Source organism: Beta vulgaris, chromosome 9 (genome assembly GCF_026745355.1).
Source record: "Beta vulgaris subsp. vulgaris cultivar EL10 chromosome 9, EL10.2, whole genome shotgun sequence".
Taxonomy (NCBI): domain Eukaryota; kingdom Viridiplantae; phylum Streptophyta; class Magnoliopsida; order Caryophyllales; family Amaranthaceae; genus Beta; species Beta vulgaris.
Window position 1 is genome coordinate 53,145,376 of NC_079210.1, and position 21,881 is coordinate 53,167,256.

General features: G+C 35.3%; 3 protein-coding genes across 4 annotated transcripts; 2 read left to right on the forward strand and 1 right to left on the reverse strand.

Annotated features, from left to right (window-relative positions):
• Positions 1–2,773: 2,773 nt before the first annotated feature.
• LOC104904764 (hypothetical protein) lies at positions 2,774–7,997 on the forward strand. The gene is made up of 9 exons (XM_010693136.4): positions 2,774–3,098; positions 3,868–3,944; positions 5,302–5,530; positions 5,643–5,797; positions 6,428–6,473; positions 6,549–6,640; positions 6,748–6,844; positions 7,217–7,273; positions 7,445–7,997. Exons 1-9 carry the CDS (start codon positions 2,940–2,942, stop codon positions 7,517–7,519), a joined length of 987 nt encoding a protein of 328 aa, XP_010691438.1. The 5' UTR covers positions 2,774–2,939; the 3' UTR covers positions 7,520–7,997.
• LOC104904765 (cytochrome c oxidase assembly protein cox19, mitochondrial) lies at positions 3,770–12,532 on the forward strand. 2 transcript variants are annotated; one of them, XM_057391911.1, is made up of 6 exons: positions 3,770–3,775; positions 8,799–8,869; positions 9,925–9,979; positions 11,790–11,878; positions 11,971–12,068; positions 12,153–12,532. In XM_057391911.1, the coding sequence occupies exons 3-6, from the start codon at positions 9,970–9,972 to the stop codon at positions 12,241–12,243; spliced, it is 288 nt and encodes a 95-aa protein (XP_057247894.1). In that variant the 5' UTR covers positions 3,770–3,775; positions 8,799–8,869; positions 9,925–9,969; the 3' UTR covers positions 12,244–12,532. The 2 variants fall into 2 exon arrangements, with proteins under 2 accessions (XP_057247894.1, XP_010691440.2); XM_010693138.2 differs by lacking the exon at positions 3,770–3,775 and having other exon boundaries at positions 8,687–8,869.
• A 703-nt stretch (positions 12,533–13,235) lies between these two features.
• On the reverse strand, positions 13,236–21,290 carry LOC104904766 (protein MODIFIED TRANSPORT TO THE VACUOLE 1). Its single transcript, XM_010693139.4, has 5 exons — positions 20,603–21,290; positions 19,607–20,365; positions 18,908–19,063; positions 13,798–14,736; positions 13,236–13,626 (listed from the first exon to the last, which is right to left on the reverse strand). Exons 1-5 carry the CDS (start codon positions 20,807–20,809, stop codon positions 13,585–13,587), a joined length of 2,103 nt encoding a protein of 700 aa, XP_010691441.1. The 5' UTR covers positions 20,810–21,290; the 3' UTR covers positions 13,236–13,584.
• Between the last annotated feature and the right edge of the window lie 591 nt (positions 21,291–21,881).

Below are 21,881 nucleotides of genomic sequence, written 5' to 3' on the forward strand. Positions count from 1 at the left end.
GTTATTATTAGGGGTGAGCACAACCGGGTACCCGGTAGAATTTTATAGACCCGGACCCAGTGGGTATTAAAAATCAAGAATTAGAATTGGTCAAACCGGGTCCTAAATTTTTGGACCCAGACCCAGAACCGGTGGGTACCAGGTCCATAATTGGGTACCCAGTTGTAAGTTTAACAACATACTAAGATGGGCCAATTGAGCTACAAAATTTTTTTGTTAAATTATAAATATGCCTAAAGGCCTACTAAGTACTAACTTTTTACTTAACAACTATTATCTTATTACCAATTCTATATGAGTATATGAAAAAAACCAATTCTAAGTACCGGGTACCTAGACCTAGACCCGCTCCAATCAGGTACCCAAAGCCGGAATCGGTCAAACTGGGTACCCACCAGGCACAAGGTCCGACAAAATTCTACCCAGAATTGGAGCCGCATGCAACCGAGTCCCTTTTTTGGACCCAGATTCGGACCCAGCTGGATCGGGCCCGGGTCTGGACCCGAGTGGTCCATATCGGGTCCGGGTCTGAGTACCCGGAATTTCTGCTCACCCCTAATTATTATCATAAAGTATTATATTAATAAATAAAAAAATTTCTTACCCGGGGCATAGCCCGGGCCTAATAATTGGTTTTAACTTAAAGATAAGATAAGATAAATAAGATGTTCAGCTCAACTTATCTTCACTCATTTCAGAAAAAGATAAGATGAGACAAAATAAGTTGAATCAAACTGACCTAAATCTTGTAGGAGTATGCGACGGTTAACATTAAAATTGAAAAGTTATGGTCCGAGCGGACAAATTAAATAGGGATATAAATCAATTCTAGTAGCCGTACTATTTAGTATTTTCATTTTTCACATATAATATGTACTTTTCTTATAAATATAATGACTTGTAAGTTGTAATTATAATGCTTATAATTTAGTAATTGTAATTAGCATTTTTAACATCATGCCACTAATAATAGAATTTCGCCTCTTTTATTAATGTCAGGAACTCTTTTAATGATTCAGTAATTATTGGTATTTTTCGCCCATATTTTTCATATGGTCTTCATATAAACATGCATTCTATTCTATGATTTTGCTGTAAATAGGAAAATATGAGAAGGAAAAATGGTTTTACTAATTGTTATACTCCACTCCACGTAATAGTGTTATTCAAATGAACTTTGTATATTCCTAAAAACACGGCTCATCATCTTTGTATGTTTCATTTATATAATAACATAAGGTTGGTACTTTAAACTAATATACTAATAATACTATATTCTTAGTTTATCTTGTGATCTTAAGCTTAGCAAGTTGGATAATGGATATGCCTATTATTTAATATCTAAAATTACTGAGTCAACGTACACTTGATTCTATTGGAATACTTATACCTAATTATTTATTTTTGGAACAAATATCAAATCTTTGGAAGTTGCAATGAAGTATTGGGCATCCACTGCTAGAATAGATAATCATAAATTTATAATGGATGGAGATCAAAGGAAAATTATAATTCTAAGACCTGGTGTTTGTTCTAATAGATTTTACAGGGTATATACACCAATTATTATCATTATAGAGTTGTACAATTAGGTATGAAAAATAAGATTGGGATGCCACTATGTTATGAAAGTTGAAAACTAGTTTTTTTAACACATGATCAATTATATAATTAAATAAGTTCACCAAAAAAAATTATGTGATTAAGTTATAAGATTTTGTTTTGTTACAAATGCTTCATAAAGGGAAAGAATAGCTTTTTTTGTTGCTAGAGAAAAAGTCTAGAGGATAATTGATACCTTTTACAGGTCAACTAACCTAGTTTTGTAGATTAGATTTTCGAAAGTAAGTGAAAATGAGAAGGAAATTCCTACCCTCGACAAGATTTATTATAAGAGTAAGGGTAAGGGGATTCTCATCCCAAAGAGTATCTAAGGTAGGCAAAGATAATGTGAGGTACTTAGTAGTTAGCAGTTATGATGAAAGATTAATATCACATCTGTATCTTTTTAATGGTTACACTTTCTTATGATCAAAGTTATAATATTTTGACCATCAAATATCATTTAATGCGTATTCACAAGAAAATCAATATTATAATCTTCACTCGTTAAAAAAGAGAGGACATATGCACCAATTACAATTAAAATTAAAAATCAAGTATGCATAATAGTATTAGTGCATCATGTAAAAGCTCCCTATTTGCAGCTGAAAAATGAATATGACGAATAGTTATTGAAACTTATCTTGATCTCTAAATTCATCAGTAAGCTATCTTTTATTGAACATATTTATAATGGTAATTGAATAAACGTTTCATTTTCTTTTATTAATGTGATATACATACACCATCGTGCCACAATGACGTTTGCTTGCTCTTACGCCAAAAATACCTATAGAAAGCCGCATGGAACATTTTCGCAAAGAAAAATTTGACCACATGCCAACGAAATTGATCTTTATTTACTATACAACTCTTCTTTTGTTAGACAATATGACCAAAACATATCTAGTCAAACTACTTAACTTTTAACCTATTTTTTAAAACTTTCGAGTAATTTTATGAAACTATTATTACAGCTCTAAAATCTAAATATTTTCTTTTGATTAAACTATATAATTATATTATATTACTTGACAAAAGAAAATACCCCTTTCTTAAGACAATGTTCCACATTCTCATACAATATGGCAATATGGTTAGTTGAAGGTGGAGTTGATGCACCTATTTAACATACACATACTACTACAAACTACAAAGTCATACCAACTTTAATTATACAAGACGTGCCCTCCTCCATTTTTTATAGTGCCTTACACAATCCAATTCAATCTTCCCTAATTAATCTATACTTTGAGATTAACAAACTTTCATTAAAACCCCATTATTATTTTCTTTCAAATTATTTATAAAGTCCAAAAATAGAGGAAACAACAAAAATGCAAGTTCAAAAAATGCATCAAATTAGCAATAATATGTCTTGGGGTGTTAATGAATCATATCGCCCTCTTCCTTCTCTTTACTTAACTTTATCTTCTATTTGGTTCCTTTCTTCTCTCTCATGGGCTTTACTAACTTGGAGAAACCGCCATCTTCAGGTCATTTTTTTTCTTCTTATTCTCTAATTTTTGTTATTTTGCAGAATTTGAGTTTTTTGGTGAGATTTTCTGGGTTGTTTTTGGACTGACCCACTTCGTTTTTCTTGACAAAATAAGAACTTTATAAAGTGGGAAAAAGAAATTTGAAATTTTGATAATGTTACAGTTTTGGGTTTTTGCTGGTTTTAATTTTATTAGTGGAATTTGTTGATTTTGGACTGACCCACTTCATTTATTTTGATAAAAGATATTGGAAGGATTTTTTTGAGGTGGGAAAAAGAAAGTAAAATTTTTGATAATGTTGTAGTTTTGGATTTTCGGAATTAAGGTTCTAAATATTTGGTGGCTTTATTTATATTGGTGGAGTTGGTTTTTTTTATTTTTTTTGACAAAACAATTTGGAAGGATTTTATAAAGTGGAAAAAATAAATTCAAAAGTTGGATAATGTTACATGTTAGGATTTTTGGAATTAAAGTTATGAATTTTTGCTGAATTCTATTTTTGTTAGTGGAATTGGTTGATTTTAGACTGACCCACTTCATTTTTTTGGCAAAAAGTATTTTAGGAGGTGTCAAAAATTTTAATTTTTAGATATAGTAATTGGTTAAATTTGTTTCAAGTGAAAAGCATGCAAGTTTGTTTTTTCTGAGTTTCTGGGTAGAGTAGTTGAAACTTGAAACCTTATTTATCGGGAGGGGATTTTATTAGTAATTTGTTGGCAAATTTATTTTAGTTTTCTGATTATTTGTTTGGATTATGGCATAGCAGACAAATAATCTGCAATGGTCGTTGGCATCAGTTCCATTAATCAAAACATTGCAACTTATGCTATCATTCTTCTTTTGGTATGTTTTTATCCTATATAAATATATAATGATTTCTATCTGTATGTTAAACCCTAATTTTCTGATTTGTTTTTGAATTTAGCTCATTGTTTTCTTCATTACTTGCATAGTTAATTGAGGTCATGTCTTTGAATTGGTCTGAAAATGTGTTCCCTTTATTTTTTTGAGGGCATGAATATTTGCAAAGTTTAGATAATTAAGCTTTATAAAAATATGTTAATTACTAAAACAGATGATGGTAAAATGGAAAAAAGGTGGTCTCTAATGTAAAACCTGAGTAGTTGTACCTTTTCTTCTTGAAATAACAGGATACATTGTTATTTGTGGTGTATGAGTTAATGTAGGCTTGTTATGTTTAGAAACTGTTGCTGCTAATATTTCTAAAAAGAAAGACCAAATCAATACTCCCTCCGTAATGAATAACTGACAACAATCGAATATTTTACCTCTCACAAATAATGCCAAATGTTGCTAGTAATTCGTTACGGAGGGAGTATAAGTAATTAAAAATTTTCATATGTTCTCTATGAAATTGCATTTGGAAATTGTTTCTTGTGCCAAATTACCATGGTTAAACTTGAGCTTTAATGCATGAATCATGATCTTCTAGAATTTGTTAACAACTACCACCACTCAGTGCATGAGGCTCCTGCCTAATGTGGGGGTCTGATCAGATGTAAAGAGCCTTAGGCATGGAGGCCATTTCCAAAAACAGGCCACATTTGTTCCTTTTGTTCTCCTCAATATTACTATATACTACTTTCTAGAATTAGTAAGTTAAAAATTTGAACTTTCTCATGTTATTCTTTCAAGAATTTAATGAAAGACAACTATAGTGTGGCGGAGATGAAAAAAAGTTGATAGTGAAGAATAGTTAAGGTAATTTAGCTAAATTTTGGAAAAATGATCCGAAGTCAAATGTCGCGTTTTTTTAAAGACAGAGGAAGTAGTTTCTTTTAGCCTTATTTCTAGTTGACTTTTGATATGATTTTAACATTCTCAATTACTAGGTCAACAATTGTATATTACAACCTTAATTAGTCTTCGCAACTTATTTTTGCTGAATGTAGCTTACTTTGGCGTAACTTGAACTTAACTTTGCCAAACTGTTTTCCTGAAACTTATTTAGATAAGTTGACAAGAACATAGCCTAAGGAAAGTAAACTTGTTTCTTCTCCTACCTCCTCTCCTTCGTTTTTAGAATGTTATATTCTGTGATGTAGTTGTTGCTTGTGTTTGGTAAATGTTGACTAGTTTTGCTTGCATATACTGCGCCACTGCGGTAGTGCACCAGTTTTTCATTCAATACTGTATTATTGATGATCACATATTAACATTAGTATTGCTTTGTTTGAAGGTACTCCTGCTTTTATTCTCAAGTCTGCTCTCTATGGATGTCCTTTGGAGTGTACGTAACCGGAGTCCTATTTCAGACGGCTTCTTTTGTGTCCTTCCTTCTCATTGCTCATGGTTACTGCATCATGTGCGAGCATCTATCAATCTATGAACGACGAACTACAGCTGCACTTGGATGTATATTTTACTTGACTCTCGTTGGTTATAGAGCTTCTGTTCCGTATTTCACCGTAAGCACATTTTATAGAGCATTTAAATGGACATAATTGTATTACAACTGAGTCTTATATAGGTTTAACATATTCATCTTGGCTTTTCTTTTTTTTACTTGATGCTGCTCAGGCCCTTTTGCTGCTCAACTACTTCATTTCATTCTCTGTAATCTTCCACCACATATCTCAGAATTTGTTGTCTTTGAGGGAGCAGTTGAGTGTTATAGAAGATGATGATGTCCGTGCAATGCATGATGCAGTGCGTTCGAAATATGTCATGTTCAAGTACGTAGAAGCTATCACCTTTGCCGTCAAATTATTAGGCCACAATTGATTGCAGGTTGTATTTGATGAAGTGGGGTTAAAACACCATCATAAATCCTTTACCATATAAGGCTATACATCTCCACCATACCAGCGCTGTCTTATTTTTTAAAAAAAATCTCAGTTGAGAGTAGAGAGTGGCTGGTTTAACCCTAACCTCGAAAAGTGGTTTTCCCCTTCTTTTTTTATGGTCTGTAACGGGTGGATAATATCAAAAATCTTCTCTTGAGGATTGAAAGCATTTTCTATATGAAAGAAGGACTGCAACTTTTTCCTCCCCTTTTCTTACCATTGTCTTATTGTTCTCCCATCCATCCTCTTCCCTGCATTTTCACTTTTCTTGAAAGGAGTCAAGCAAGGAAAAATAACTCAAAATTGTGTACTTTGAAACTTTTGTCTTCAAAATGTTTTTCATCAAACCAAACGTAGCCTAAAGGTGATACTGAAAGTTCTAAATCCACTTACAAAACAAGGTGGCTTAAGGTTTAATTTCTAGGGAAGTCCTAGTATCATCATCTGCTTTCACAAAGCAATTCTGCTATCAGCTTGCACTCTATGTAACCGCTTGCTGCTTTGTTTTGCATCAAACAGGAAATTTCGGGTGGCAATGCAGCTGGTAGCTTTAGCAGAAGCAGCGGTATGCATTCTTGACCCTGTAATAGTTGGACTTTAAAGTATGTGCATGTATAAATCATTTGTTTTATTATCTTAGATATACATCAATGTGGATGATTCTCCCGAGACTTACTGGATCCGGCTGTTGGTTCGAGAATGGGCACAATACTGCATATTCTTATACATAGGGTATGAATTTATCAAATTGCTTACTCTGCAAAAGCACCATCTTTTACTTTTCTAGGATAATTAATTAAGTGTTCATAGAAGAAAAACCTCACTAATGCCTTCCGCAGGTGGACATTCCGCTCGCAAGATTTGGCTCCTCGCTTTTCAGTTATGCCGACAGAAAAGTTTCAAGGAGGAGTAGTAGTTCCTCCCATGTATAGCATTGTAAGTTCTTCACTAGCTACCAAACTTATCCTTGCTTAATTTGTCGTAGATCTGCAAATTTGCGGCTTCTAGGGTCATAGTATCACTCATCTCTTCATTCTAATTCTACCTTTTGCTTATTCGTGAATGATCCCAATTTTCTGGGTATTTCTTCAAAATATTTTAAAGCATTATTTCTCGTAAATAGAACGGACTCAAGAAAAATAACATGGGATTTTGTATGATAACATGAGCAAATTCCGAATCATGGCACCCAAAAAGAAAAACTGGGATCATTCACGTCGACTTTTCCTTGTTTTTGGGTGTTTGTTCTTTTTAATGCTTCCCTGCAGTCTTGTGATTTCTGGACTTACACCAATACCTGATTCACAGGTGATGGATGCTGGTACCTATAAAGATTTTTGCTGCCAAAAATGGCACATCGGGGTGGTAAGCTCTCACGAATTACTATTATGCGTCTTACTTAAACTAAACTTACTAATAGTCAATTGCTATAATTTGCTCATAATTCTTACAATTAGTTTGTTCTTTGTTTTCTTCCCTTTCTGTTTGCTAAGTTTTACTAACCATTGTTACCACCTCTCTTTTTTCCGGGTTTAGTCAACTTCTCCGCTTCCAGGACGAAGCTCGAAGAAATCTGCTATAATTATAGTTCAGCAACCCAAGTCTTCCTAAGATCAATTTTTTTTTAACAAAGTTGCACAAGCAAAGATGTTCCTGGTTTCTGAGGAACACAAACTTATTTCAGATTCATCATCATAGAGCTGCTAAAATTCTCGCAGACGGAATGCGCAAGTGCTCAGCAGAACACCATAGAAACTGATCAATATCATACTTCTTTTCAAATAACTTTTGTTAAGATTTTGTATAGATTATATAGTACAGTGTAAAACTAGGAAAATTTAATAGTCCCACCAGTTTAGTGAGATCTGAAAATCATGATAAATGTTATTTATAAGGAGGTAGAAGATCATGTAGATGTAACCAATTTTGTCCATCTATCTGAAATACTGGATAATTGTCCATATATAAAAGTGTAAAGAGTTTTTTCTTGAGAAAAACCCTTGGAAGTTGGAACACACAAAGTGTGGTTAGTGCTTTAGTGGCATTTTAATGTACAATGCTGGTCCAATACGAAAGCCCATTATCGCCAGAGGATTGTATTGATGCCGAATTTCAAGTTTTGAGTGTGATGATTAGATGCTAACAACAAGCCACATAAAATGATAAAAGTAACAAGGATTGATGTTCCAAAAGTCAATATTATTTGATTTATACAAACTTCTTAATTTAGAAAAAATAAATAAGTGAAGAATAAATAGCATCGAGCAAACGACTAATAAGATTGAGTCGCACAAGTAATGGCATGAAAGATTGCTTTTTTTAGTTATTTATAAGTAGGGATGCTTATTGAGCGAGTCGTTCATGAGCTAAATTATGTTCAACTCGACTCATTAATGTATCGAGTCAAGCCTGAAATTCTCTAACTCAATTCGAACTGTTAGGATTTCAAGTCGAGCTCGAGTTTTCGCGAGCAAATATATACTTGATTAGTTCCACTAAATTATTTGTAATAAAATTTCCTCTATATTTTATAAATCTATTACCTTGTGTAAGTAGTGTAAAGTTTTTAATTTTGACGGTCATTTGGTGTAACTTACAAGTAGGTCATGAGCTTATCGAGTATCATAAATTCATAATATATAGTGATTAGAATTTTATCAAACAGTTCACGAGCTTATCGAATAGAATTTAGACTACCTCAATTCGACTTATTAATGTATCAAGTTAAGTTCAAACTCAAATCGAGCCAACACGAGTCAAACGAATATGAGGTGAGTCGAGTTTGAGTTGCTCATGAGCTACTCGAGTCGATTAACATCCTATTTATGTGTATATCATAGCAGTACTTTTCTAAGTTTTACGAAGAAACCATTTGAAACTTGTCTCTCTCTCTCTCTCTCTCTCTATATCTCTCCCCGAGTCGCACCACTGATTTGGCCAAATTCCAACATCCCAACTAAGGTAATCTAATTTTAATCTAATGTTAATTGCTTCTTGTTTCCAGTTGTTTTGTGCGTTAATCGATTGTTATCCTCACTCAATTTATCATGATTTCATTTGAAGGTGTTATTTGAAATTGATGATTTGTTCTACATTATTAGGGTTTCTAATTCAAATTGTTTAGTATCCAACGCATTACTGATTTTGAAATTGATTTTTTGAGTACATACTTCAAATAAATGATTTTAGTCAGGTCTCAAAATCAATGGTTTTGTTCTTCTTTAATTTGCTGTGGAAATTCGTTGTAATTATTTGCTTGATACAATCTTGTTTTCATTGTTTATAATCTAACCATTTGTCTACCTGTAATCAATTGGCTATTCAATTAGGGTTTTCTACAAGTCATTTTTTTGGTTAAAATTTGTTCAATGTTGCTCCTTTATGTCTGAAATTTTTGGTTTATGCGTTTTTATTTTGAATTATGAACTGGGCAAATTTAAATTTTGAGAATTTAATGGTAATGGATTGGAAATGGAGAAACTACAGATCTTGGAGCTTGAGGTGTATTGAAGATTTTAGAGTCGGTTTAGGATCAAAATGAGGTTGTCGTTGAAGGCGCTTGGGCTAATGGAGAGATAAAGATATGCTTTAGGATGATCGTAGTAGGTTGTTTGAATAGATTTTTATCTAACTGATTGTGATTGATTTTGAAATGGGATTAATTTTTTCCGGAAGTTCGGTTTATAATTTTTTATCTTATTATCTTTCATTCTGTATTAATTGAGTATTTAGTTCAATATGTTTGTCGAAGGAAAAAAAAAACTTGTTTAAGTGCCTTTCTGCTAACTGGGAGAGTGGTTGATTAAGTTGAATTTGGTAATGTGCATTGTGAAATGTGATAACTAGATTGCTATTGTGATTTGTGAATTGTGATTTCCATCATGATATTGAAGGATGAAGACATAATGAATTAACATATCACTTTGTTGTGGGTTCATTTTCTATTCGTCTAACTAAATCCCCCTGATATTTTTATGTCAACCCCTCATTTTTTTGTTACCGTTTATTGTGAACAGTTGCAGACTAGAAGAGGGACGCATTTTCAACCAGTTGCGGAAGAAATGAGTGCTGGTAATCTTTTCCTAGATCTTACTATGCCTTAGCGACTTCTTTTCTTGAGGATTTGGAGCAATGAAATGGAAAAAATAAATCTGAATTATACCTCTGCTTTCCCCTATTTCCCCCTTTGGTATCTTTTGCTATTTCTTTGCCTAAACAGCTTCTAGGAGTGATAATGAGATGTCGGTAATGTAAAATTCTACTTTTAGAATGTGATGGTTTTTAGTAATGCTTACCCGTTGTTAGATTGTATGTCTCATTGCAATTGTAGGGATTGATGAAATGGCTCCGACGATTTCTGTCCCCGAAAGAAGGATCTAAAAGAAACAGAGGGGAATTAGAAAATAAGAACTATTTTTGCATTGGGTCTTCCAACTTGAAGAGAAACAAGGATTTTGTTTTTTCCCCTGGTGGGTTGGGGTTGGGGTGAGAGTGCCTTCTTGATCTTGTGTGGTTGAGTGCAGTTATTGATGAGTTTATTCATAACAATTGTGGAATTTTGAAAATTTATTGGAGATAGGGAACTTACAAAGATACATTTTGAGATGTACTTTTAGATTCGGAGTTTCTTCTGTTTTGCTAGGGTCAGTAGTAAAAGGGCGTAGGTATTAAAGTAAAAGTCTTGTAGCTCATGTGAAACAACTATGCCAGATTGAAATTTGAGAAAACATCTGATTTAGGTTTGATGGTGGTGATATGGAACATTATAAGAAGTCCACAAAAAGGGATAAAGGAGCTAGAGATATTGGACTCAAGAGATGAGTGCCTGAATAATTGCATATGCATTGTGCATATGAACAAGAATTGTATACTTTTTGTTGGTTAAATTTGCACTCTGTTGGAGTGGAAAGTAATTAGTGGCTGAGATGGCTTATAATTAATTAATCCTCTTCATTAAGGAGGTTTGCTGACCATGTTTTCTACTTTTTTTCTACTGTTCGAAGAGAGAATATAGGAACCCAAGTTTTTGAAGCTGCACAGCGAATAACAGATTAACTCCTGCTTTGGCCACTCAGATGTGATCACTTGCCAAATCTTAGAGACTGATCAATGATGATAAAACTTGAACTTGGACATGTCCACATTCAAAGGAGAAAACTTTATCATGAGAAGCATAAATGAGCAGGTTCAACAGAATTTCTGGCTTCTTGTTTTCTTGATTCCGTTATTCTGTTGTAAACTGTAACACAATTCAATTCAACAATAATCTCTTTTGATGTCAAAAGTATTATCTAATAATTGTCCTAATATGACTGGTAATTTACTTGTAATGATCTTAAATCTTGGGTTAGTATAGGAGCTAAGGGGCTATTCCTAAGTGACTCTTAGCAACTGAAGTCTGCTACTTCAGAACGATTTGAAGCAGCAGCGCTATACTTTAGTGAACTATTTGAATCAACACCTTATAATTCAAAAGTGAAAGAACTATGGATCTTTGACTCAATTAGAAATGAACATTAGCTTATAGATGATGATCAGCTAGATGAAATGATTGTTTGACTTGAGGACCTTCTTACCATGAAACTTCCGAACATCGTTGTACTTGATGAAAGGTTAATTAGGTACAAGTTCTCTGTGATTCTGGGATAAGTTCTCTACAAGTCTCTTAGTGGTTGAGGGATAAGTTCTGCTACAAGTATCTTTAGAGGACATTTTAGCCATCTGGGTAATCTCGATGATGAATATTGTTGATACAGATGGAATATAATAATAGCCATTTCTGATGTAGGAGAGAACATAATACTTTCTTAACCTTCTTCGTTGGGGCGGGGAGGAGGGAAGAAATTTCTGTTGCTGAAATAGTTCTAGTTTTTCTTCACAGGTGGGGCGTTTGGTGGGACAAGAGGTGCCAGACCAGTGCCGCCAGAAAAAGGAGTATTTCCTCTGGATCATATGCATGAATGCGACTTGGTACTTCTTGTTGATTGTTTGTTGCCATATGTACCCTTTTTTTTAGTCTTGTGTCTTTGACAGCTGAGTTTATGTGTGGGACTTTATTGCAGGAGAAAAAGGAGTATCTTACTTGTCTAAAAACCGCTGGCCATAATTCAGGGAAATGTAAAGAATTTTCAAAGAAATATCTGCAGTGCCGAATGGAAAAGTGAGTTTGCTGTCTTCCTGTCTTTTTCTTTTTTCATTCCCTTTTCTTTGAAATTTTCTGATGAATGTAGTTGTGTTTATGCAGGAATTTAATGGCAAAGCAAGACATGTCTGAGCTTGGGTTTCGCAAGGATAATGAAGCAGAAGTTTCTGAAGGAAAGGAGAGCAACAAATAGAAAAATTTCGAAACTCACCGTTGCTGGTTTAGGGGATGCAGATTGGCAGCCAACTGATGAAGAAACCAGTCCTTGGAAGTTCAGGGTTTACTGTGATTAAGTACTGGTGTATTCTTTGCTATATTACATAGCCATTAATGAACCCAGTCTGAGAATTTTTGATTAGGTAGAAGTTACTGCAACTTTTGGTTCAGTATACCAAAACAATGGATGTTATTTCTACTGGTAGGGATACATTCGATGCTACTAAAATAAAACTCAGAAAGCCATTGAACTCTCTTTTTTATTATTTACTTTTGCTACACCACTGGCCTACGGTACATAGGCCTCATTGATTTCTATCGAGTTATCTTCTACCGGATCAATATCCTGCACAACTTAATCTGGTTCAGCTACATAATCTAATTATGGATTCCACTACTATACATAATTAAGTCTGAGAAATTATCTGAACAATTTGACTGTAATTACCTAATCTTTTTTATATGTAAATGAAAACTATGGAGTTTTTCCGACTAGTCTAATGTAAACAAAAAAAAGTACTTTCCAAAACAAAAACTTGTTTTTGCCTATTATGAGTTATGCCAACAGTGTTATCTGCACTAATAGATTAAAAAGTTACTCCAGTACAAGTGTCCGATGCGTACATATCATGTCAACTAATAAAAGGAAATGAGCTTGCAACATGATTTGAACTCATGACATCTTGCCTATTATACATAAGATTATTACCATCTCAACCATCCTTTAATCATGTTTTAATTATCCATATTATTATATTTGTACCTTTCAAGTGTTGAGATTTCTTTATTATATATTAATGTGAAAGGGAAAAAAAATGAATATTAAGTTCAAAAAAAAAATACCACCCAAGATAACGCCCGAACCAAAATACTAGCTAGTCAATTATATCATGTGATATGCCGATATACATGACTACTACACGCACAAAGATTAAAAAAAAGGAGCAAATTTGAAAAGCTCTACATGACTGTTATCTTTGAAAAAAAAATTATATAAAGTGAAGATCTAGAGTCAAAAAAGTTTCATCAACAAAGAAAGATAGCTAACTGCACACACCCTCATCCTTCCTAAACTTACAAATTCTGCACAAAGCCAAGAGAACTTTTACCCTTACGCTTATAAGATTGTTGTGTTCTTATGACTACAACAACACATCACAGGAAGTACTTGAAAGTATCAACTATCAAGTTTATCTCGCTGCAACTTTATTGCGAAAAAAATTATCTGGTCCCAAATCTATATGGAAATTGATCGCGCCCACAACAAAGCTTTGCCTGAATGAATATTGGTTGAAGTCTTCCTTCTAAATCAACAGAATTAAATCACCCTCTTAGGATCACGAGCTTGCGTCAAATGATCCTGCAAAGTAATAAGCAAACAGCACATAGCAATCAATTTGATTCATCGAAATGACTACGTCTTTTTTGACATAAATTACAAAAGCTCAAAGTAGGATCTAAAACAAATACACGATAAGGAAAAGACAGCATTATTGACATGCACAAGAACATAATAGATAATTGTTCTTACCGTGATAAAATCAAAAGCTTTAGTCTCCTCCTTCGGAGCATTCATTGTAACAGTTGATGTTTGAGCAGGCATGTTTGCATTGAATATATCAGGAAGAGTGGGAGGATTCCCACCCAATGTTCCAGCAGCATTACCATTAGCAACATTATTGGAATTTAAGTTGCCTAGAGACTGCAAATTGGCCATAGCAGCCATAAACTGCTGTTGAGCAAGGAACCCACCCATGGCACCATAATTAACTTGTGCAGCAGGATAAAACTGATTAAACATTCCAGGGGGCATACCGTATGGAATAGCACTCATAGGAAACATGGGATTTGAATTTTCGCTAGCTTTCTGAGAATCCAATCCACTGCTTAGAGAACCGTTCAACCCTTGAGAACCTGGATTCGAGTTCAAACCTGAGAATATAGATTCAGAAAATGCAGCAGGGTAGGTTGTTTTCTCGTTTGTCGTTGAGCCATTTCCACTGATAGATAAACCTCCCATTAGATTGTTAACATCGTTTGTGTGATTCACTTGCGTCTGCAGGGTTTCTGAGGATCCAAAAATATCGAAGGGATCAAGACCATTGTTCCTTGATGCTTCAGCAGTATTAGAGTTTTCTCCAACAGTCATCCCAGCAAAGAGGTCGCTCCCCTGGTTTTTGTCCTCATCCGTATGGAAAGAAACATCAGCAAATGGGTCATCGTCACTTCTAAGTTCACCCTTACTAATATCACTGCTTGCAACATCCCCAAATAAATCATCAATTAAGAGAGAAGATGACAACGGCTTGCTTGCAACAAGTTGCTCATTTTGGCTTTCCTTGGGATCTTCTCCAAGCAAATCATCGTCTCCTGTATCTATCAGGTCAGGCATCTCAACCACAGCCTTCTCAACTTTTGTAGGCCTTTCGGATGCATTTCCAGTCTGTTCGCCACCTATGAGACTTAGAACCTGAAATTTCAAGGGTTCAATCCATATCAATCCCCATTCACAGAGCATATAGCTCCATATCCACAAAATACTACCATTGGGATCATCACTATTCCCCTGGATTTCAAGTATTTGTTGCCAAAATAAAAAAAAAGGAGAACAACCAATAGGAACAACTTTACAGGGAGCATAAAATGCATAACGAAACGATGAATATACTTAAAGTTAGAAGGGACAATTTAAAATATACCAAAAAGGAGAGTATTTAAGATAACCAAATACTGATGTTTTAACGGGGGGAGGGGTGTAGTGGGAATTGGATTTTCACATTTTAAGTGTTTGGTTGACATTTTCTCCATTTTGATACTAAAGGGCCTTCCGGCTATGATGCTCGGACAAGTATACATGTATTTGACTCGGATGCAAATCTGTCATCTGAGAGTCGCGCATGAAAAGATTCAAAAATCGAGACAGATACTGATAAAAACAATTATGCCTTTTCACTTTCTTTAATTGAGCTTTGTTTACAAAATAGACAAGCTTGCTAAGTGCATGGCAAATAGACAGATAATGAGGACATATCATTAGAAAATAGGGTAAGAATTTGCAGAGAAATGTAAAAGGGGGACCACACAAATAAGAATTCAAAACACTAAAGTTGGAGGTCCGTGTGCGGCATGACTAGCCCCACTAAGACTTAATATCGAAAGAGAGGTAGGCCAATAGAAAAACAAGAGAGATAGAGAAGAAGAAAAAACATGGCAGCACTCGATAGCCAACTATCCAGCAGCGTTTGCCAAAGAAAAGGCCAACTCCATTTCTCCCAAGCAGTTCCCACTTCCCAAGCCTGCTAGTAAAAGTAACCTGTGCCATGGAAGTATGGAATAGGGCCTCTTATTTAGCCAAAATAGGAAAATTTTCAGATAGCAGAAAAAAAATCTCTCTTTATTCATTTGTGCTATCACATCTGTCAGCCTTCCCTTCCTCCATAGTTTTTTCTCTCTCTTCTTAATTTCTTCTCCTTCCTACAGCTCACATCTTCTCCAAGCTCTAGGTACATTCCAAGTAGAAGCAACACCAATATCCCCCCCCCCCCTCCTTCCAGAGAAATCGATCGAAACTGCTTATGAAATGTTCAGCATCACTTTGCTAAAAGCTGCATGTTGTTCTCCCCGATTTTCCCTCATTTTGTGCATACGAGTCAAAGATGGAGCAAGATTTGGTCTTTTACAATGATGGAGAAAGATTAGGCCTGTAATGATGGTTGCAATGAGGAATGACAGGATGGAGCCTGAGGAAAGGGGAGCTCAAGTTGAAAGGAAAATAATTTGTATGTATGTACAAGTGAGAAGGGTGGGAGCAGTGGTGGCAGTATCAGAAAGCTGAGAAAAGAGAAAAAAACTCAAGAACAGTTAGTAAATTTGGGTATTAAGCAGATGAAAAGAGACTAGGAAAGGTGGCCAGATGGCTATGTTGTAGGAAACAAAGCAGGTAAAAGGGTACTTTTGGTGGAATGGTCTTATAGAATCTGATGAAGGAAAAAAGGGGAAGGGGCTGGAGTTAGTTTATTTTCACCAAACAATTATTCTCGATAATAGCTTCTACTTCCTAAATCTCTCATCTATTTTCTTTTGAGTTCACTCAGACTCAGTCCCATTTGGATCAAATACTACCGCCATCCTTACACATTTTTCACACTTTGGTCTGGCACAAAGATTACATAAAGTTGTTATATGTGAATATAAAACTTTGGAAGTCAGTAGTTAAAATATACTTAAGATAGAACATTTGAATAAAGTAAGAGAAAGGGTAGAGACTAGAGAGACAAAACATACGGAAAAAATGGATAGAGAAAAAAGAAAAGTAACAGACGACGGATATATATACATACTTCATCCGTTCTTTTTCTATTGCAACAATGGGGACTTCTCGAAAAGGAAAGTGAAAAATAATTAGCGACAGAAGGAGTAACACCTGATTTCTTTGAGTTCCCCTAATGAGCATTGATATTGTGCGTAGCTAGTATAACAAATGTATATCCGTACTAACCTCAAAGGAAAAAGGATATCTTGATGAGTTTTGTATATCACGCAATTGTAGATCAGCAGTGAATGCTCAGTGGAAAAAAAAAATCCAAATAGGAAGCATAAATTCTTATTGAAATAGTCAAATACTCATCAACAAACTCGGACACTCGATAGTTCCGTTGTGGTGCATACAACACCACATAATATGTAACTGCATTCCACCTTTGGCGGCTTCTAAAAGTTGGGAGATCTAGATGTACATAGCCATAGCCCACCAACACAGTATTTGGAAACTATACCCTTTGTTTTCTCAATGCTAGAGATAACACAAGCGCCAAACACCCAAAAAAAATAAAATAACCATAGCCATAGCCCACCCACAAAGCATGTGCACAAGCGCCAACACCAAAAAAAAAAATAACCAAAACATATTTAGAACATCAATCAGAAGAGTTGTCCAATACTGAAGGCTTATTCAGAATGTCCAAAATATCCAATTAAGTTCCTCCATATAAAAGTACCAGCCAGCTTTACCTATTACTCCAATGTTAAAATAAAAAGAAAATCCTCAATAATTTAAAATATTTCTTTTTTTGCCAAAAGAAAAAAGACCAAGGAAAATGAATAAACAAATTGGCCCTTAATTACTCTGATCTAATAATCCAACATGGTTATAAACGTAAAATCTTATTCACTATGTCCACTTAGAATCTTACGTACACTAACTCCAACTGGTGTATTCATCCATCCATCTCAAGAAGAAAACAAACGATAGAACGGCCAGCTTATGGCTGCATTGTTTGGATAACCTCAAGTATGCTGCAAATTTCTTACTTTTCTTTCTCTCATGTAAAAGGAAGGGGATATCGTAGCTCGTAAGTTAACAAAAGATAATGTTGTCTAGCTTTTTAAGAGTTAGACTATGATTGAAGAAGTTCCAGAAGTGGTGTATTCTGCTGTAAATATGGATGTTTTCAGTAAGACGAGGAGAGGGGGGGAACCAAATTCCAAACTTACAAAAGCCCTCACTCTCAATATAAAGAATTCCTGTCGAAAAAATAAAAATAAAGAAAAGGGACTTCATTCAAAAAAATGGAACCCATCTGCCAAAAAGAAATCAGAACCTAAATTTAAATAATCACTATGTAAAGCTAAAGAGGCAATAAACCCTAGATTAAAGCAAAATCATTTTAAAAAGAGATCAGAAAGAGATGATTAATAAGACCTGCATAAAAGATGATATAGAATTCAAGAGGCAAGTTCTAGGAAGAAGACGCTGACCCCTAGATTTTCTTGAGAAACGGAAAATGAGAGAGACAACAATTAGGCGAATCTGGCCCAAATAGCAAAAAGTTAGTAACATCCAACTTTCAGAGTATCCAATTGTCAGAGTAAGACTCTGCACCACGTCGACCACATAGACAAAGGCATACACTAGTTTCAGAACAAGAAAAGGAACAGTCATTTTCAACCGAGAGAAGGAGGCTGACAGATCTGATTGACAGGAGCCATAGAGTCCGACAGGCAGGAAGTTCTGGCAGGAGTTGCACTGACAGTCTGGCACCTAAGACAGAGAAGCCAGAGAATTGCACCAGCTCACATCTAGGGTTTTGTAATTTTTTTTCCTTTTTCTAGAAGTGCTCTGGGGAAAAAAGGGAAGTATGAAAATCCTGTTTCTCGAAGTTGAGTCAGTAACAGTTTTAGATGTTCTGAAAAGCCGAAACATTTCAACTTTTAGATGACACTTTGGAAGCGTTTTGTTACCCTTCATAAGGACTTCAAAGATTTCCCCTTCCAGTAAGTTCCAAACATGACCCTATGAACGTTTCAGTGCTTCACAAGAACTAAAAAACAAAGAAGTCCAGGAATTCTCTATTTAATAGTGGACTTAACATTTAACAAGGATTGTTAGGCAGAAAAGCATTATTTCAACATGCTCACTCAGTTATGTGGAGATACCTAACAATGTAAACTTTTGTCAAAGAGGTGATATAGGGAGTTTTCACATCGCAGACATGACAAATCTCATTACAAGGACAATGATAATCTAATGTCTTGACGGAAGTTTCTTATATTGACATTAATGAGAAAACAAACACTAATAACATCAAGAAAAAAAACTAAGTCGAGCAGAATAGTTTAGAATTTGGAAGCTTAAGACTTACTCGGTTTGCCTTCTCTCTCAATGAAGATTGAGGAGACTCCGAACATTTGATCACCAAGTCTATGTGTTCAGTGAAGTAAGAAGCCATAATAACAAAATGCTCATCATCCTTTTTCCTCAAAATTGCTTCAAGGACACAAACTGCTTTTGTCCGAACCTGGAAAAAAATCGTAAAAGCCATTAAAGAATGAGTCTACCCAAGAGATTAAGCCATAGTTCTGAATTTCACAATCCACACCCAGCCCATTGTCCAATTATTTGCAGATTCACCGGTCTTTTAACATGTAGAGGAAAAAATCGACCACTGTCATGAGTCAAAAGTCTACTTTCTAGTGTTTGGCAGAAGAGTAGGTTAATTAAAAATACTATTGTGATCCCAAACATACTTGGAAGCTCAGATAAACGAGCTCAATCAACAAAAACTATCTGAAAAGCCACTCAATACATTAGGGCCCAGAAGGAAGCTACCTCACTACAGGATCTGGATAAGGCAACATACACAGCTCTCCCCCCCCCCCCCCACACACACACACACCAACAAAAAAAAAAAAATAAGGCGCATAGGTGGAGCCTAATACACCATGTAAATGGGTTTATTAGTTCTGGTCATTAAACATCATAAAGCATGTCATATTTAGTGAAATAATCATCCATCTTTCACAAAAAAAAAAAGAGGCATAAGAACATAAAAAGATCATACCTGCCAATTAGGGGACTGAAGTTTTGATTCAAGTGCACGACTTAAAGCCAGTGCATCCATCTTAGAGGCCTCAACTAAGAAAGCTTGTAAAGCGTCTCGTGTAGGCTGCAGCCTCACACCACCAGATGTCACAATTGTCTCTAAAAACCTCTCCTCCCGCGTCTTACTCTCACCATAACTAGAAGTAGAATCCACATTGGTCGATTCTGTGGTAACCGTCCTTGAATCTTGTCCCCAGGGTCCAGATGCTACATTCCTTGTAATAGACGAATTACCTTGACCACCACCGATATAACTCATTTTATCATACCTCTCCGAGTGATCCGATTCAACAGTCAATGATCTATTCAAAGTTGGACCCCTATAACTGCCTGTGTCATTCTTTTTAAATGATTGTGAATGCGCTTGGGCCAAGGTATTGAGCCCTTGTTTTATAGAAGCACTTCCAAGACCAACTACCTCACTAAGAAATGACTTCTTCTCTTCTGATGGCATCACATAACTTGTATTCCCAAACCCTTCCATCCTCTTATGGGTTACCTCACTTGCAGCAGCAGGTCTATTATCATCCGTCGAAAAAATCGCCGAAAGAGCATCTTGAGCTGTTTCCCTGACAGCTTTGTTCAAAGAATCCCCCTTCAGAGGATCAGCTGTCCCCTTGTAATGAAGTAACTGTTTCACAGCCACTGAATTCCTTTGCATTTCTCTCCTGAACTCTGCACCTGATTTCCCAACTGAATACTTAACCATCCTCAAAGCCTATAAACAGGATAAGTAACACCAAATTACCACAAAATCAATCTATACCAAATAAGCTAACCAAGATCTCAAACATGCCATAAATATCAATTTCTTGTCTCCAAATAAACTTCTTCAACTATTGCAGCAGAATTAAATCAAAAATTTACCTCAATAAACCTATGATAAAAACAAAATAATCTTACAACTAGATCTGCCTTAATCAAATTGAACCAAAAACAACATGAAATTATTTACCTTCTGTTTAACAATAGGGCTTTTATGATCAAGCCTTTTCAACAAAAATTCAGAAACTTCCTTCACTATACCAGAAGGAGAAGATCTTAGAAGCTCACAAATCTCTTCTAATTTATAAACAGGAGTGACCTTATCTTCATCAGAAGTTGCTGCATCAATCATTCGAGACCTCCAGTATGATTCAACTGCTCTTCTGCTTGTATCCATTCTTTTAATTCTTCAATTAACCCACCAAATCAACAATTTAAAATCCAAAATTTTCAACAACCCAACTCGAATTTTGACTTAAACTTGTCAAAATCAATAGACCCACGAAGCTAAATTTATGGTAGAATTTTTTTTTTGAGGAACAAAGTGATGATTACCCACAAAAATGGAGATTGACCCAAGTTTAGAAATTGGAAGAATTGCAAGAAAAGTGACGTGATCTTGGGTGGAATTATTATGAATTCAGGAAGAGAATATGCACGGAAGAAGGAGTTTCTTCTACAATAGGGAACCTAGATTATTAAAAGGGGTTTTTGAGGAATTGAAAAGAGAGAAATTGCAGAAAAAAATTAAGGAGGAGAACTTTGGTAGGTGGTTGACGTTTTGGAGTTTTTCCCTCAACTGGGTGTTCCTGCCAAATTAATTCAACCCAACCCCTACTGCACTCTCGCACACACTTTCTCGACAACGTTATTGTAATTTTTCGGGCAAACATAAGGGGGAAAAACGAATTTTTTACTTATTGTAAAACCAAGTTTTATCTCTCGATTTGCATCAGAGTGCAACTTATTTCCTTACCGTCTACTAGAGCGGATCATTTTGGCCTGGCCTGCGGGCTCGGCCCGATTTTAGGCAGATTTTTTAGTCCGCGGTCGGGTTTGGTCCGGATTTTTTTTCTTTTGACGGACTTTGGCTAAGTCAAAAAAGACCTTTTTTTTGGCCCGAAATAGCGGGGTTTGGGGACAAAATTTTGGCCCGGCCCGACCATCGAGAAATTTATTTTAGGCGCGGCCCGGCCATGATCACCTCTACCGTCTACATACGACTGAATGCAAGATTCATTTTTTCTTAAAGAAAACCACGAAAATATTAACCGCTACTTAGTACTTAGAGTAGCGGTTTTTGTTGACAACACTATCGCAAAACAATCTATTTCCTTGTTAATCGCTACTGCGACTCTGCGATTAGGGGTTATCATCAAGGCATTAGGATGTAATAGTTGTAAACCGCTAAAAAAAAAATTCTTTTCTCATAAATCGCTACTCTGCAAATGCCTCAAAATCAGAGTCAT

Coding starts and splice junctions, on each gene's coding strand:
- LOC104904764 (XM_010693136.4), top strand. CDS start 2,940: ATGCAAGTTCAAAAAATGCATCAAATTAGCAATAATATGTCTTGGGGT. Junction 3,099..3,867: donor GGAGAAACCGCCATCTTCAG/GTCATTTTTTTT, acceptor ATGGCATAGCAG/ACAAATAATCTGCAATGGTC. Junction 7,274..7,444: donor AAAAATGGCACATCGGGGTG/GTAAGCTCTCAC, acceptor TTCCGGGTTTAG/TCAACTTCTCCGCTTCCAGG.
- LOC104904765 (XM_010693138.2), top strand. CDS start 8,702: ATGAGCTACTCGAGTCGATTAACATCCTATTTATGTGTATATCATAGC. Junction 9,980..11,789: donor TGCGGAAGAAATGAGTGCTG/GTAATCTTTTCC, acceptor TTTTCTTCACAG/GTGGGGCGTTTGGTGGGACA. Junction 11,879..11,970: donor ATATGCATGAATGCGACTTG/GTACTTCTTGTT, acceptor ACTTTATTGCAG/GAGAAAAAGGAGTATCTTAC.
- LOC104904766 (XM_010693139.4), bottom strand. CDS start 20,809: ATGGATACAAGCAGAAGAGCAGTTGAATCATACTGGAGGTCTCGAATG. Junction 19,064..19,606: donor TTCAGTCCCCTAATTGGCAG/GTATGATCTTTT, acceptor ATTTTTTTCCAG/GTTCGGACAAAAGCAGTTTG. Junction 13,627..13,797: donor AAGCTTTTGATTTTATCACG/GTAAGAACAATT, acceptor ATTACTTTGCAG/GATCATTTGACGCAAGCTCG.